At 41.4% G+C, this 18852-nt stretch overlaps 1 protein-coding gene across 1 annotated transcript in view; it reads right to left on the bottom strand.

Annotated features, from left to right (window-relative positions):
• akap6 (A kinase (PRKA) anchor protein 6) overlaps nt 1–18852 on the bottom strand; it is a 230882-nt gene that overhangs the window by 166443 nt on the left and 45587 nt on the right. The window contains exons 11-12 of the mRNA XM_078277378.1: nt 8480–8576; nt 6316–6518 (exon numbers count right to left, since the gene is read on the bottom strand). Of these exons, the coding sequence (XP_078133504.1) occupies nt 6316–6518; nt 8480–8576 (300 nt within the window). The remainder of the gene's footprint in view (nt 1–6315; nt 6519–8479; nt 8577–18852) is intronic.

Raw genomic sequence — 18852 nt, 5'->3', positions numbered from 1 at the left:
AAAAATAGAAAGAAACATTATGGACGTGACGATGGGCAGCGGGAGGGGAGGAAAGAAGGGACGGATGGATGATTGTAGAGAGAAAAGAAAGAAGAGAGGGATGAGGGAAAGACAGGTTGAACAAGGGAAAGATGCAAGGAGTGAAGGAAGGACGGATGGATATGTCTTTGTGTCGCTCCATCTGTTAGTCCTGTATGTTTCTGTTTTTCATTTGATAAATGATTAATGTACCAGTATATTAAAATGAGATGACGAAAGGCAAAAGAAGGAGGGATGAAAAGTCACACCTGACACCTTGTCAGCGACATATGTTAACACCAGTAACAACAAGCTCTTATGGGCACCAAGAGAGAGAGACACACACACACACACACACACACACACACACACACACACACACACACACACACACACACAGTATTACTCATTGGAGACTCATTGGAGACTCATTAAGGCCCTGCCTAAATTAATGACCTTGCATAACACCTGTTGTCGCTATTAATTCATTGCGTTATCGGTGATACATTAAACGGCGAACAGATGAAAGATGTTCAGGAAAGATTGAATCGAATCCAAAATGAGCCAAAGATCAGTGCTTGAACCAAACAACCTCAAACTTCTATTTTCAAAAGAGTGATGTTTAACATCTAAGCCATTCGAGAGAGTCACGGCAGGATCCACCTATTGGTTTCCATTGGTTTGCCAGTCTGAGGTGGGTGTGGCGTGTGAAGTGAAGCAGACTAAAAGAGAGTCGGTTTTCTGATTGCCGTGACATTTTCCCCATCAAGTTGTGTTAATGTTATGTCCGTGTCTTGTCTACAAATGACTATCAATGAAGTATCGACGTTGTTTGACGCCGCACAGAGGACTAGGTTGGTTGAAAGACGGAGTAAAGAGCAGTGGAGCCAAGAGGACGAAGGTAGGCCATTTCATCTTAACCTTCAGCCTGGCGGAGAAGTGTGTTAGCTTCTGCCGTTTCAAATTCGGGAAGTTGTGGTTATGCCGTGTCAAGAGACAAAATGATATTGCAGATATCATGGACTCAGACATCTACACCAACTTTTTCAGACTTTGGTCTATGATTATTTAAAGTAATAACACCAAAATCATCTGTCTCTCCAACAAAAAAGTCTAGCTTTGTCCAGATAGCATGCTGACACTAAAGACGTTGACAGCAGAAGTGAACAACCTTAAACATCGAAAAATACTTGGGCTTCATTGGGTTGCAAGTAGGGCTGGGTATCATCAAACTCAATTTCACTAAGGGCCACAGTGGAAAAAGAGAATCACATCAGGGGCCAGACATGTATAGTTTATTGGCTTTTATTTAATCGAAAAAGTAAAATATCTTTGACTCAATTATTGCATGTCTCATATAGTCTTCTCACTTTGGTCCACATACAGCCCTGAAAAAGTCAGCAAAAGTTCCTCAGCCAGCCTAGAATTTAGCAAATCAAGCAAAACAATGATTACATCTTCTAAGTAGGCTAGCACACAGCTGACTCACAACAAGCTCTTCCACAGCCTGAATATGCAAACTCTCTGCTTCTGGGGGAACTTCTGAGTCTCAAAGTCGGCACATTTGCCAAATTCTGCTTTGAGTGTGGCGTAATTGCAAGATGAAAAAACAGTTTCCCATGTTTTTGGTTTGGCGCACAACTAGGTGGGCCAAAATTGATTGTGAACCTAAATTGATATGCGGGCCGGATCAGAATGTGCGAGGGGCCGCATTTGGCCCGCGGGCCTTGAGTTTGACACGTGTCTTAAAGTGACACAGATACCAATAGACTTCTTCATTTGAAATAATCCTTCCGCATTTAATGCATTTATTTTTTTATCAGACGCCAGTTATGTAGTGGATAAATATTTTGGAACATTTTGATGGTATCTCAGCACAATGAACTACCAACTCCATCAAAAACACCGCTATGTGGGTTGTAGCTGCTTTTGTTAAATCGGTTTATGAAATCGTTTGCGGTGATTGGCTGCGAGCAAAACCAGACTTATAGTCGTTTTTTTTCTAGATCTGGGTCCAAAAAGGATCGAACGCAGGCATCGTTTTACTGAGGAAGTTTCGATACTACTTGGTACTGGATTATTTCGGCCAATACCCAGTCGTAATTGAACGTGATGGTGAGGAATGAATTAAATCCAGGTGAGACGTCAGCCATGCTGTTCAAAAGAGCCAGTTGTTGACATCATTATTATCATCATGTAAAAATGGATTAATATCTCATAATAGAGCTGCAAAGATTAATCGATTAGTTGTCGACTAAATTAATCGTCAACTATTGTGATAATCGATTAGACGGTTTGAGTAATTTTTTAAGACAAAAAGTAAAAATTCTTTGATTCCAGCTTGTTAAATGTGAATATTGTTCTAGTTTCTTCTCTTCTCTGGGACAGGAAACTGAATATCTTTGAGTTGTGGAGAAAACAAGACATTTGAGGACATTTTTCACCATTTTCTGACATTTTAGAGACCAAACAACTCATCCATTCATCCAGAAAATAATCGACAGATTAATCGACTATGAAAATAATCGTTAGTTGCAGCCTTATCTCATAATATATCATATTAATTTATTTCATTTTGTAAACGTGTAAATATTTAATAGTTTCTTTTAATCTGTGATGGTTCATCATCATGTTCTCTTGAGCTGTTGACTTGTAAATATATTTCTAAATTATTTCAACATTCTTGGTGTCTTTCAATTTCGATGTGTTATGTCGTGAGACGTCAGTGCTGTAATTATTAAGCTGGTAGGATTTTGTGTTTAGATAATTGTGTCCAAATGTGTTATATATTCAGACTGCAGTCACATTCACCAAATTGCATGCTAACTACCATACAGCCGGGTGTGAAATATGTCATTTCATTCTGCTCTTAATCGCACTAAAAATGAAGATTAAGAGGATGAATTATTGATACAAGTTGGTATTTAATCTTTTGTAATGAATAGTGGAACCGCTGGTTATAAATATTGTACGAGGCTTTATAATTTGATAAATTTATTCCAATTTGCCCTTTATTTTGCCCTTTAGTCAAGGTTATGTTCATTTAGAACACACGTGCACACACACAAACACACACACACGCACGCACACGTGCACACACGCAAACACGCACACACACACACACGCACACACACACACACACACACACACACACACACACACACAGCGGTGTGTTTACCTACCCTCTGCCCTTGGTCATTTTCTTGTATCATATGAGGTCCATAAACCAGTGGTGGAATGTAACCAAGTACATTTACTCAAGTACTGTACTAAAGTCCATATGTTGAAGTACTTGTACTTTACTTGAGTCTTTTCTTTTCATGCTACTTTCTACTTCTACTCCGCTACATTTCAGAGAGAAATATTGTACTTTTTACTCCACTACATTCATCTGTTCCAGCTTTAGTTACTAGTTACTTTACACATTAAGATTACTGCACACATAGCACATGTAGTTTATAACATCTGATGTTTTATTATAAAGTAAACTAGCCAACAATATAAAACGGCCTACAAGTCCAGCTGACATGATTAGACCATTAAACACACAACTGGTTGGATCCTTTACACTTTCTACAATGGGAGGATTCTTCTTTACTTTTAATACTTTATTAAAACTACATTTTCCTGATGATACTTACAGACTTTTACTGAAGCAAAACTTTCAATACAGGGCTTTTACTTGTAACAGTATTTTCACAGTGTGGTATTAGTACTTTTACTTAAGTAAAGGATCTGAATACTTCTTCCACCACTGCCATAAACACGCACACATAAACATGATGCCCTTGGTTGACCGTGCAGTCTGCCCCGGCCTCTGTGTCTGTGGTGGTAATTAGGCCACGCATCTGATTGTCATTAAAGAGCACAAGCAGATGATAAACACACAGCAAAGCCACATTCAGGGAGTCTAACTGCACATATTGCTTATTCCTCCATCAAGCTGTCTGACGCCTCTACATGGCGCCTCAAAGTGACATAGATGGAGTTTCATTTTCTAACTGGGACGTTTTGGGACTGATTGGTGGGATTGCTGTGGACGAAGTACACACGGAGACACACTGGTAAGAGCAGATAAGGTTTAACAATGTATCAGCTAATTTAAATAGCTCACGTTACTGTATTGTGTCAGTTAACTTCATTTAATATTGTATGTGGCGTTTTCTATGTGGGGTGCAAATGTTCCACCAAAACAAGTTCCTTCCTGAGGCTATTTAGCAGAGCCACCGCCGCTGCGTCCGGAGCTTAGCGCCGCCCAAGACGATTGTGATTGGTTTAAAGAAATGCAAACAACCCAGAAAGTTTTTTTTTCTCCTATCCCAGAATGCATCTGTGATGCAACCAGACCTTACCCCACAGCACTGTGGCAATAGAGCTGGCAATACGAAACTAGGCTTCACCTAAAAGGAAATTTTAGGCAACAAACTGTACTTTTATTTTAAATTAAATGAGACTTGGTTTTCTCTCAAATGACTTGACTCATCCTAGACTTTACTTAAATAACTTGAGTCTGACTTAGACTTCACTTAAAGTGCTCATGTTATGCTTTTTGGCTTTCTCCCTTTCCTTTATTGTGTTATATATCCTTTTTTGTACACGTTATAGGTTTAGAAAGTGAAAAAGCCCAAAGTCCACCCCCAAAGGGACTTACCATCTCCAACAGAAAACACTGTTCACAAACTGCTCCAAACATCTCTATTGTAGTCCAGCCTTTACTTCAGAGACAAACGTGGTCACTCTGTAACACACGTTATAATGCTCACCTAGCTGCTAGCATGGCACGCCCTCATACTCTGCTTCTGACTGGCTAGTAGTCCTTACCTAGGTACTGTCAGGACACGCCCTCATACTCTGCTTCTGACTGGCTAGTAGTCCTAACCTAGCTACTGAGCATGTGCGACTCCAAACAAAGATGGAACAGAAGTGAGATGTCTCACTCTGTAGCTAAAACAGAGAGCTCAACACACAGGGTGAAAAGAGGAGCTGCTGCAATGTGCAGTACAACAAAAATATGGAGTTTTTTGAAAATTAAACCAAGTAAACCTATTCTGATATAACCTCTAAATACAATTATGAACCTGAAAATGAGCATTATATAAGCCCTTTAAATAACTTGAGTCCTGACTTAGACGTCTCGAATGACAGACTTGAAATTGGCTCAAACTATTTTGTACTTGACTTGGACATGTTTTGGATGACTTTAGTCCTGATTTGCACCTGTCTTAAATAACTTCAGAACTTGACTTGGACTTGACTCTAACGGAGCAGAAGAAAGCTCTGGTTACCTCTGAAAACGCCGGGAGCCATTTTGGCTGTTAGCGCCCACAGAGGGAAGATCTTGCAGGTTTAGTACTTCGCTGTTAGTTTCACTAACTTCAGTAGGTTCACTGTTCAGCTGCCCAGAACAGACGTGATCTGAATTATTGAAAATATCACAGAAGTATGTGAAGCCGACAGGAATAATTCAGCAGGTTCACACCTCAGTTTGTTGTTTTGGAAGTTTTTTTACGGATCAAAGCATTAAGTGCAGAGGGAGATTCACACGGATAATGAATGGACTGTTAATGTGCTTCGGCCAAGACACACACACACACACACACACACTGTTCAGGCTGCTGCAGCTCTAATTGCAACTAAATAATAGACAGAATCAGGTTTGCTCGGAGGAAAAGGAGGAAAATAAAAGACGAACAGGGAAGAGAAAAAAATTAAATTGATCAAATGAGACAGGAATATGACTGCTGTGTAAATATCTAATGTTAGCAAAAGAAAATAATAAATTATAGAAATATAATTTTTTCATCCATCCAAACGATGTTCAATACACTTTCAAACGAGGCCACGCCCCTTTTGGAGACAGGAAGTGTGTAATGTTTCATACCTTTGGCGCTGCTTGAAATGCGCTCTTTAGTACAGAGGATCTTTGATTACATCTAATTAACTAAGTACAGCCAATTACCAGCAGCCAATGAGAACTGAGAAACCATCAGGACGGCAACTGACAATACAAACGGAATGAAGAAGTTTACAAAGGATCCTGGGTAAGAAAGAGAGAGTGAGTGAGTGAGTGAGTGAGTGAGTGAGTGAGTGAGTGAGTGTGTGTGTGTGTGTGTGTGTGTGTGTGTGTGTGTGTGTGTGTGTGTGTGATAGAAAGAGAGAGGGATAACAGGGATCAACCGGAGAGGAAATGGAAGGATATAAACCAAAGTTTAAAAAACAAATGAAAAACAGATGGACAGAATAACGGAGAGCTTCAAGGCTAAACAGAAAAATAAATAACCACCGTTCGATTTTTACCTTGAGGCCGTCCGATGGGCACGGAGCCTGCCGATTGGCCGACGGGTCCACCAAGGCTGCGAAGGGCTGGTGCGATTGGCCGGTGTAGAGGAGGCGGGCCTGGATGCAGCGGAGGGCACGGAGCATCCAGCCATGTTGGCGCCGGATCTGCCGCTGGAGTTGATCCCATTGGCTGGAAACCATATGGAGGATATCCTTCAGACCTGCAGGGCGAGGGACGCAGGGATAAACCAGAGGGAAAGAAACAGAGAGATAGCGAAGCCAGGATAGGAAAGTGAGAGAAAAATGATTCTGGTCATCCATTTTCTAAGTCTAATTTAAATTTTTCCTCTCCCATGTATGTCCAATTTAAAGACATACTATGTAACTTTTCCCTCTTCGGTCCCCCTACAGGTTGTCTCATTGGAACTACAGCTCGTGCGAGCTGTAGTTCCAATGTTAGTTCTTGTGGCAGCGATCGAGGCAGCGATGTTTCCTGTTTCCTGTACGGGACTCTTGTACCGCCTCAAAACACAAGTCTGATAGCTGGTTACATGATTGGCCACCGCAGCGTGATGTGGGGCCGCAGCCTAAAAACACTACCCCCACTCAAAATGAATGGGAAGACCTGCGATTTCACCGGAAGGTCTGAGGACTGCCGCAGAACTGCCGCAGTGTGTGTGTGTGTGTGTGTGTGTGTGTGTGTGTGTGTGTGTGTGTACGCTGAAGAATAGGTGGAGAAAAAGGCTTTGTCAATATCATTTTTCTGATGAATCGTTTCTTTAACAGTTTTGTGTTTCCGTTTGTTTTTGTGTGTTAGGTATTTCATCTGACTATGAAGCAGAAAAGTCACAGATTAAAGAGTTTGTTGTTTTGTTATCATAAACTAGCAAATCCAACAAGTCGGACAGAAGTAATATTTCAATATTTATATATCAGTCATAACCGATTACAGACTAGTGTTTTGGGATTTCTAAGCTGCCTTCATCCGGGACTGTACTTTAAAAAAGGACCTCTAGTGGTCGTGTGAATTATGACTCTTATTTATCAGAGGAAAAGATCTTTATGCAGAGGTTCCCTAACCTTAACAAAGTGGTTCATTTAAATCCAAATCACAATCTTTCCATGACATTAACAAAGTTATTATGACCTCTTTTGTCTTTTCTCTCTCTCTTTCTCACTGTGGCTGCAAAGAGTTTTGGAAAATATAAAATCATATTGAATGTTTCTTTCCCTGGCAGCTTTCTCTGGCCGCTGGCTTTTTTCTTCTTTTTTCTTTCTGCTTTTCTATCTCTGTCTCTTTGTCTTCATCCCTCTCTGAAGGTCACTCAGTTAATCCAAATATTAATAATACATGCATCAGAGTTGGGACTCCGTTATGGCCGTGTGTGTGTGTGTGTGTGTGTCGCGAGTGTGTGCAAGTGTGTGCGAGTGAGTGAGTGAGTGAGTGTGTGTGTGTGTGTGTGTGTGTGTGTGTGTGTGTGTGTGTGTGTGTGTGTGTGTGCGTGCGAGTTAGAGTGTGGATCGGGCCGAATTTTTCTGTCCGAGCCCGGCCCGAGAGCGACACAGTTAAAATCTCTTTTTTTTTCTCATACTAATGACACATGTACGTTTGTTTGTGTGGAAAGCTTTTATTAAGCAACTGTAGGAAGGCATTCAGAAATGTCAACGAATGAGGTCATCAGCGCACACGGGGCAACAAGCTCACGTTAATAAGCTGTTAAAATGTTCAATGTGTTAACCTTCACTGCTTGCTTCGTTTCCGACCGTGATCAGAAAACCAGGGGAGACTCGGTACCTCCAGGGCCGCCGTTATAACATGAACAACTCTGCTCCGGTCGCATTTACACGTCTGCTCCTCTTTCTCTCTCTCTCTTCTGACCAGCTTCCACATAGACACATACACACACAGACACATGAGCTCTCTTAAAGGAGCCGCAGCACCATTTTACAACAAATGTCTTATCACGCTGATGTGACTGAGCCCAGCCCGAACCCGACCATAAATTCTAAATATCTGTCCGAACCCGACCCGGCCCGTCGGGTACCGTCGGGACCCATCGGGCTCAGGTCGGGTATCCATGCCTTAGTGCGAGTGTGTGTGCGTGAGTGAGTGTGTGTGCGTGAGTGAGTGTGTGTGTGTGTGTGTGTGTGTGTGCATGCGTGCATGTGTGCGTGCGTGTACCTGATTGGTGGGAGGTGATGACGGTGAGCAGTGCTCTGCCTTCTTCCATGACACTCTCCTTCAGAGCGCTGTGGACGTCCACGTTTAGCTTGAAACTCTAAAACACACAAAGATCATCATCATCATCATCATCATCATCATCATCATCATCAGTAGCCAGATCATCTTCTATTAAAGGGTAACTTCGGTACTTTTTAAAACCTGGACCTTATTTTCCCATGTTTTTGTGTCTAAGTGACTGATGGAAACAACAACTTTCGAAATTCCAGTTCAGTACGAAGCAAGACTGCTGCAGTTGGCAGCGGTGAAACAAGCTGCAATTGCGCACCTTCAATTTACGTCCACTAAAAGTGTTGTTTTTGCCACTGAAAGGCTCAGGTTATTGTTCTAAGTGTCTGACAACATTATGGAAAGGATCCCTACAGAGATAGACCTTTTGTTAAAGAGTAAAATCTTTCTGTTTAACATGAAACATCCCCAAAATCCCTATAAGCTAAACCCACAGAACAATAGCATGGAGAAACAAAAACAGAAAATGTTGAGAGCGCGAGCTACAGGTCCTGACTGAGGAGGTGCATTCCTCAAAACTTCAGGCAAGTTATTAAAAGATGACAGAAAGACTTAATATCCCAGTCTGTCAGTGCCGTCGGTGTTTTCAAACACACACCTTCAGAGTGTCAAAGGAGAAGGCGTGATTTGAAGTGGACACTCAAATCACACATAAAACCTCATTACCACCAATACTCTGAAGAAGCTAATAACTAATATAATTCACTGATAGCGTGTGGCTGTTAGTGCTGATCTTTGTGAGTTGGAGTGTTTTTGCAACAAGACTCATTTGCCTAGAAGTGAGGCCAATTTTGTCCGAAATCTCTGCATATTACCTCATTTAAATATGTGCAAATAAATAGCACAGAAGCACAGAGACGCTATTCCCTTGACAGTGCAGTTAGAGGTGCTTTACTTTGGGGCTGCTCTTATTTGTGCAGATTTACTGGCCTCCAAAGCCGTGCAATCATTTTGTGTAACCCGTATAAACTTTGATAGAAGAAGACAAAGATGACATGTATTGTGCTAACAACTCCAAATTTTACTAAACAATTAATTGTCACAGAAATAATTGCAATTAACAATATAATTGTCTCTTTCAGTCAAATTTGAAAATAAACTTAAAAAGTAAGGAAATTCGTGTTTGGTAGATTATTTCCCTGTGGTAACAGTGCCTTTTGGCAATAAATCTCATACCGTTGGAAAGCCTGTTTAGTTCTCTTTCAAATGGTGCCCCATTTGTTAGGAACATGCATTTGTAGGATGAGCAGCAGCGCTGAGTATGTGGGTTGCGCCCATGAAAAATTTAGACTACCTCCAGAATGTGGGAGTGGAGAGGATGGAATGGCCTGCCAGCAGTCCTGACCTCACCCCCTTTGAACACTTGTGAGATCATCTTGGGCGTGCTGTTCGTGCCAGAGTGACCAACACAACCACGTTGGCTGACTTGCGACAAATGCTGGTTGGAGAATGGGATGCCATCCCACAGCAGTGTGTGACCAGGCTGGTGACCAGCATGAGGAGGAGGTGCCAGGCTGTTGTGGCTGTGTATGGTTCTTCCACACGCTACTGAGGCTCCTGTTTGTGAAATGAATCAATTGCCAATATGTCTTGTTTCTTCAAACTTCAATCATCCAAACCACCAAACACCAAACAGTCAATGGCAGAATAAGCTGTTTGGCATTGGCAGAGAAGATTTGGCAAATTTTTCATGTGCGCAACCCACATACTCAGCGCTGCTGCTCATACCACAAATGCATGTTCCTTACAAATGTGGCATCATTTGAAAGAGAACTAAACAGGCTTTCCAATGGTATAAGATTTATTGCCAAAAAGCATTGTTACCACAGAGAAATAATCTACCAAACACAAATTTCCTTACTTTTTGTGCTATTCATGTATTTATTTTTCAAACAAATAAAGTTTTGAATGAATTCCAGGATACATCTTTTAGTAATATCAAATGTCAAATATATTATGTCATGTGACCCAGATCATATAATAACACAAGTAACCAGCCTATGAAGTAAACCACGCTCTCTTTTTCATTATAAAACACTGTATTTTGTCCTTATATGAACATAAAATTGACAAAACCATCAACAGTCATTGATTAGGACTAATGTTAGCAGTTAATTGCGGTTAAACAAAGAAAAGGCGATTACTTAAAAAAGATTGTGATTAGACAATTATGTAATAATTGTTATAGGCCTACATGTCTGTTTTTATCATTATTTGATATAAGGAGAAACTACCAAACAGAGTGGATGTAATAGACGGACAATCTGATACATGTGATTGTTTGTAGGATCAATTAAGACTTAATCTCCCCCGCTGAGCTCCTCTGAGTCTCATGTTATGTTCAGATGGTTTAGGACAGAGCGGGCGTCGTGCACTCAGCCTGAGACAGTCGTCCGTCTGCAGTGAGGGATTGACGGGTGACGGCATCAGTCAACACATGACAAGGTCAGACCTCCACACCACCAATATTTATGGAGCAGGATACACACAGCGGAGACGGATGGGACGAGGTGTTTGAAACACACACACACACACACACACACACACAGACAGAGACACACACACACAGACGCACACATGCACACACACACACACAAAAAAACGTCCTCAAATTCGCAAAAACGTTTTTACGCTCGCATGAGGTGGTTTTTGCGCAAAATGGGAGATGGAAACAGCTTTGCCAAATAAATTGTGTCGTAACGTCGTAACATGTAACTCATATGACTATAGTCCCAGTATCCATCGGACGGGGGAAAGAACAGGATACGGGTCCCATCCAGTGCGCCATACACTTGTGGCACACGGTGCGTGGTGGAGTTGCGGGGTGCTGTAGCCTGGGCCTCAGCCACGTCGGGAAATTGACGAATTGGTCCAACAGCTTGAATCGTACGGCCCTGCACACCGCGTATACACAGCAGTGAACGGTTGTCTCGCTGACACCAAATGTCTCTGCCACAACCCTGGATTCTGCACAGGTGGCCAACTTGTACAAAGCTACCTCTCTCCATTTAGCCAAAGAACTTAGCTTCTAAACTCGAAACTACGCTTTGCGTAGTCTACTTTAACGCTTCTATTTCGCTTTTTCTTTTTTGCGACATTTTAAAAGTTCGCTTAAAATCCGCTTGATTGGATGGAAACATGGCTAATGACATGAGATGATTTCTGTTTGAATACAAAATCCTTAAAGCCGATGATTTTGGTTAAAAATCAAGAAATAAATGGTTGCATGTCTTAAGCTCAGCAGGAAGTTGAACCATCTACCCTGACAGAGTGCCTTTTCACCAGTTCTTCCGCTCTATTAAAACCCTCACATCTCCTTAACCAGCTCTAACGGATGTGAGCAGATAGCGTGACGCTGTCCCTTACATAATACATTCACAGATAAACAATAAAATTTCACTTTGAAAACCAAAACCATCAGCTATATCTCTTCGCGTCGCCCCCCCAAAAAAAACAACACATTCATGTATCATTATTATCCAAATAAAACATGACTGTCTGCATTCTGCAATCATTACCGCCTCGCAAACGTCGTAAATTACTCCAAATCTCATGGCTGATTGAGAAATTTTACAGATGCGGCAGCCACTCTGCCCCCACATAATTTCCAGATAAGCTGGTGAAATACCTCACAGCTAATAAACATAAAGTACATTTATCAGCACTACAGAAAACACAGCGTGACTGTCTGCGTCTCTGGGATAGGGCCGGCTGATGTTAGGAATGAATTAGGTTGTGCAGATTAGCCAGGGCTATCGGAAAGCGATCGTATTTCAGCGAGCTTATTTTCCACGAGCCGATTGGGCTCCGTTTCCTCCGTTTAATATATGGAGAGCATAGAATCGATAAGAGTAGAACAGCCAGCCATCAATCACGCGATGATAAGGCATGCAGAGCAGCTCTGCTTTTATGCACGTCAGACAGCAGGCGGTAATAAGAGGCTGTGTGTATGTATTTGTGTGTCTGTGAGAGAGAGAGGGAGAGTGAGACGGAAATAGAGACAGTCAGTGTGTGACGGAGAGAAAAGACAGAAGGCAAACCAGGAAACAAACAGTGTGTGTGTTTATGTAAGTTACGGACTACAGAAATACCTAAAAACAACAAGATTTTCTCCTCTAAAAGACCCATGAGCTGTGACAACGGTCATGTCAATAAAAGGACTCATATTTTTCTGCATAAGTGGAACAGGCCGCTGGAACTTTTGGGAGTAGACTATAATCTGGACTTGTATAGATAGATAATGTGATGGACACTTGCCACATGTTTGATCTGGGACTAATGGCCATGGGGTTGACTCGTCTGCTGTAGTCTACTTATTGCTGTCACCATTAATATGGGCTACTGTGGAAGTAGAGTGCCCTATTCTGTTCTGCTAATAATGTCACAGTTCTCTTTACTATATGAACCAGTCCTGTAGCACTACTGTTTGTTTATCATTTTTCGTTTACCCCGTGCCCCCCTTCTAGCTCCGCCACTGTGAATACTGTAGGACCCATAGCAGTTTTGTATAAAGTACTTGAAAGCAATAGTAAAAGTACATGCATCCTACCAGAAAATTACTTTTGGTAGAAGTTAAAGTCACCTTTTAGATTATTACTTGAGTAAAAGTCTTAAAGTATGTGATTTCTACTGTACGCAAGTATCAGAAGTAATTTTCTGATATTAAATTATACTTTTAATTATCAGAAGTAAAAGTAAAAAAAAAAAAAAAAAAGACTGATTATGAACTTTATTGTGGCTTCCTTATAGTAGAGCATAATATTCAGGGTGTCAACACCTTCTTAAACATCAAATTGAAAGTCTGACATCAACAGAGCAAAAAAAAGAAACAGAATTTTTAATTTTTTGTGAGGAACAACGTACGAAAACATTTCTTGCAAGTAACGAGTAACGAAGATGAAGAGGGGAAATGTACCGGAGTAAAAGTAAAGATTGTATTCAGGAAATATACCGGAGTAAAGTACAGATACGTGAACATTCTACTTAAGTACAGTAACAAAGTATTTGTGCATTGGTACATTACAGCACTGACCCCGTGGTGTGACTTTTTAACACTCTGGGTAAAGCCACTTAGTAAAGGTTTAGGAAAAGATGGTGGGTGGGGTTACACAATGTACGTTTAAGTGAGACGCGGGACAAGAACGGGACATGAACCCCCGGTCTCCTGGGTGACAGTCCTGTGTTGTTTGACTCTTCTAACAATCCTGCATGCAGCCTAAAACTTAGTTTCAGTCTTTCATACTATTCCCAACCGTTGTCTCTCTTAATACTACATCATCTTGCAGCGCCGCCTTGAGCTGCTGCTCTGCCCGGCGCGTTCTATACAGACGCTGAAGGGTGCTTTGTGCGTACTATTTGACGAGTTGGGAGCGAGAATGGCTTTACATGACAGCCAGCACAGAAATTAACTTCCTGGCAAACACAACATTGATCACAATGTCATTAATGACCTCGGAAATCCAATCCTGTATCACTAGGGATCCAAACATATTCTAAAAAGTAAGCTCCTCCTGCTCTGACATCTTTAAAAAAAATCTATGGCTGCAACGGACGATTATTTTCATTGTCGATCAATCGGTCGATTATTTTCTGGATGAATGGATGAGTTGTTTGGTCTCTAAAATGTCAGAAAATGGTGAAAAATGTGGATCAGTGTTTCTCAAAAGCCCAAGATGACGACACAACTCAAAGATATTCAGTTTACTGTCACAGAGGAGAGAAGAAACTAGAACAATATTCATATGTAACAAGCTGGAATCAGAGAAGTTTTAAAAAAATGACTCAAACCGATTATCAAAATAGCTGACGATAAATGTAATAGTTTACAACTAATCGATGAATCATTTAATCTCAAACGTGTTACTTCAAGTCAGTTTTACAAAATGTGCTTAAGAAAAGTATATTTGGGCTAATACATAGGCCAATGTAGGAAAGGTGGCTGGTGAGTGAGTCTAACCTGCAGTTAACTAACCGTTACTAGTTTGAGCGCCATCGTAGTTTAAAACCCAAACTGTTAAACGTGAAAGTAGCAGGTGGATTTTGGGATCTCTCAGCAGCTGTGGCCGGTTCCCTGCTCTGATTAACACACACACACACACACACACACACACACACACACACACACACACACACCCACACACACAGGGCTGCTTCAAAGCCTGAGTGATCAGATTACCTGTTAGCATTAGCATATTAGCCCGGAGCGCAGGGTAGGACGGCCTCAGAAGCCTACCAAATATCATTTAGCTTTTAGCATTAGCATATTAGCGAGGCGCTAAGAGGTGTGCGCCGCTGAAACGGAGATGACATTGAGGTTTGACATTGAGATTGTGTGTCGAGCTGCACGGATCAGAGGCACACGTGCATGCACGCACGCACGCACACACACACACACACACACACACACACACACACACACACACACACAAGACAGGCTCGGGTTGATGAGACATGATCTGATCAAAGAGTCTTTGTAATAATGATGATCAAATTGTCTCCATTCAGACAGAGCCGAGAGAAACTACACAGCTGTATTCCCTGAGGGATGTGTGTGTGTGTGTGTGTGTGTGTGTGTGTGTGTGTGTGTGCGTGTGTGTATGTTTCTTCTCCCTCTCTCTCTATCTCCCTTTTCCTGCATACACCTTTCATATTAAGCAATAAAACGCAACTTGTTTCTCTTTCCTCATTCTTGTCCTCCCTTCTCATATTTCATCCCTCACTCCTTCTCCCTCTCTCACCCAGCATCTCTCTTCCCTAAATCTTAAATTTTCTATCTCATCTCTCCCTCTCTGTTTCTTTCACTTTTTATCCACCCTCCCTGTTCCTGTCTTTCAACCACTTTCAATCCTGTTCTTTTTATTCACACAAATCCATTCCCTACTCTTCTTCCTCCCCCATATTTTTCTACCTCTTAAAATCGTGGGAGGTGCACGGCTCGGCGTTCAGACCCTCCTCGCGCGGTCGCCCAGACCACAGTTTCGGAACGTCGCCGTCCGCACCGCCCCGACCGTGCTGACCACAAGAAGCATAAAACACGCTTCAACGCATCCTGAACCAGAGACGAAACTCCATCAAACTCCCGTTAAAACAGCGGAATGAGATGATCTCTGAACTGCTAAAGCAATAGAGCTTTATCGGGATTATTAGCTGCATTGTAATAACTGTGATCAACAGTTTGGTTGATTGTTGTTGTTTGTGTGAAAAAAGAGAGAAAACGTTGTTTAGACGTTTCAGTACATTTTTATTCATAATCTGTATTTTCAGATTTAGTGTGAAAGTAGTTTTAGACCCCTCTTCCTTCCTCTCACACCTCTTTATCTCTCCCTCTCCCTCTCCCCCCTCCTTTAGCCCAGGCTTGCGTAATATCGCTGTCCACACCACCCCAACTGTGCTGACCGCAAGAAGCATAGAACGCGCTTGTTTATCAAATCCTGAGCCGGAGACGAAACTCCATCAAACTCCTCGGTAAGACGGTGATACAAGCCGATTTCTCCAAAACTTCCAAAGGAATAGAGCTTTATCGTGAATTATTAGCTGCATTGTAATAACTGTGATCAACAATGTTGTTGTTTGTCAATGAAGAGAGAAGAAACTTTTTTTTCCTGTTGTTTAGACGTTTCAGTACGTTTTCATTCACAATCTGCATTTTCAGATTTAGTGTGAAGGCAGTTTTAGATCTCTCTCCCTTCCTCTTACACCTCTTCATCTCCCTCTCTTCCCCTCATGTTGCCACCAATAGTGTGTTGCTGCTGGTAATGGGATTCAAAGGCCTGGATCGCCCATCAGACCCAATCAATAGGCCTTTCATTGGCCGCCATCTCTCAGCGCCTTACAAAGAGCAGCCTGTGTGTGTGTGTGTGTGTGTGTGTGTGTGTGTGTGTGTGTGTGTGTGTGTGTGTGTGTGTGTGTCTGTGTGTGTGTTAGCATCCTCTTGCCTCACTGATCTCCCCGGGGTTCCGGAAAGACCTGTGCTTATGTGCTCCACGTGCCCTAAAACACACATATACATACACACACACACACACACACACACACACACACACACACACACACACACACACACACACACACACACACACACACACACACACACACACACACACGCCAGCTGGACCAAATATTCAATTGGGAGAGCAGCTCCACTCCACCCACTGCTGCCCTGGAGCTATGTGTGTGTGTGTCTGTGTGTTTATGTGTTTGTGTGTGCAAGAGAAAGCAATATAGAGTGTGTGACTATGTGTGAGAGAAATAAAAAACAAAAAGACGGACAAAATGAAAGCAAAAAAAGAAAGGCAAAAAGCAGAGGTAAGAGAAAGAATAAAGGAAGAACTGCATTCGTATGAACTACTTTGTATAACTAAAGCATGATTAAAGGATAAGCCTGGCGGAGTCCTTTTATGTTTTTATTACAGTCATCTAGGGCTGGAACCGAATAGTTGACTATTCGGATATTCGTTCGTTGGGTAGGTTCGACTTTCAATTTTGGGTTACGAATATTAGTTTTTTAGTTGTTTATCTTTTTCCTCAATAATGTAATATCCAAATCCTTTAAAAGATTATAGTTATACTGCAGCAGCCTGCTGGGGTTCAGGCGATTTAATGAAGGTACAAATCGTACGGCCGTGCGTAATGCCACTGAGCTTTGTTGAGGTGCGGCACTGGCTGATCAGAAGCTTCGAATATTCGCTGCTGATATGTACTGAAGCTTTGAAGCACAAAAAATGGGATTTGGGACATCCCTATTGTCAACAAATTCCATGAAATAAAACAAAACCAACGGTGAATGTATCTCCTAACAAGTATTGTGTGTGTGTGTATCACAGCCTGATGAATCATAAAAACACACACACTGTAGTTTATTCTGACTCAATCGAACACACACCGTTCTGTTGACACAAATACCTCACTAGAGCACCAAATGTGGATTAATCCGCCGCTGAAAATAGTCCCCAACAAAGGCACCATTTCCTCCTGTTTGTTGGTAAAAAAAACAAGAAAGAAAAGTAAAACTTCTCTGATGTCAGCTTGTTGAATGTGAATATTTTTCTAGTTTTTTTTGTCTTCTGTGACAGGAAACTGAATATCTTTGAGTTGTGGACAAAACAAGACATTTCAGGACGTCACCGATATATCGGCGGGCCAATATTAGGCATTTTGCAAACTATCGGTATCGGCATTTATAATGGCTGATAAATAAATATTTAAAAAATAAAATAAAAACGGACGAAACCCCCTTCAACCATGTTCTGAGTGTTGGCGTTGCGTAGTTTGTCCATCAGAGGGCGCTCTACAACCTCCCTGTTGGCAACACTCTTTGATTTTTTTTTGGTTGTTGTTGTGTTTTTGTTCAAAGGACTTTAAGTTTCATATCTTAAGTTTGTATTTTTATACATTTTATTTATCAGAACTTTAATATATTTTGATGTTTCTCTGTTCTGTTGTGACAATAAAACAAACAAGTTTATTTTTAAACTGCATTATCATATTATTTTAGTGAGGACTCATAAATAACTACAAATAACTAATGTTAGGGAAATCTGTTTATGTTTGTTACGTTCGGATTGTTAAATCACAAAATATTTGTATCGGTATCGGCCTTAAAAATCCTTTATCGGTCTGACATTTAAGAGACCAAACAACTAATCCATTCATCCAGAAAATAATCCACAGATTAAATCGACAATGAAAATAATCGTAACAAAGTTGTCCTTTTACATCCTGTACACTTTTAGTTACATGTAAATAGGCCCATAAATCACCTTGGGCACTTAGCCTATCCAAAGTGTTTTAGTAGCCCAAAGCTAACAAGACATACGGGACGTGAACGCCTGTCTCCAGTGTCCAACTCTTATGCTCTCACTCCTCCCTGTGACTTTACAGCAGTATAAAGATGCCAGGCTTCCTGATTTGGAAGACCATTGCCAGTGATCATGATCTAGTCAGCGGCCAAATTTCCGCAAAAATGTCTTCAGCAACGCAGATGAATAAAATGTAAAGCACATTTTGTGAGAGTCAGGGTTGGAGAGAGCATAATAAAAAAGACAGAAACAGAGATGGATCTGGAGACAAACAAAGAGATACCTGGCTCTCTCCACTAATCAAACAAAAACAATACACCCAAACAGACACTAATGACTACAAAGTGTAAGTGTGACTATCGACACAGACACACACAAACACAGCGTCAGATAGCGAACACGCTATCAACAGTGTAGAAGTTCAAAGTCCTATTAGCAATGCTTTTTCATCCTCTTTTGCTTTATTCAACGAGACACACCAATTAAGAGCTGGGGATTCTAATTGAA

This window comes from Sander vitreus, chromosome 20 (genome assembly GCF_031162955.1).
Source record: "Sander vitreus isolate 19-12246 chromosome 20, sanVit1, whole genome shotgun sequence".
NCBI lineage: Eukaryota > Metazoa > Chordata > Actinopteri > Perciformes > Percidae > Sander > Sander vitreus.
Note: the sequence above shows the minus strand (reverse complement) of the source record. Positions and strands in the feature narration are given on the sequence as shown.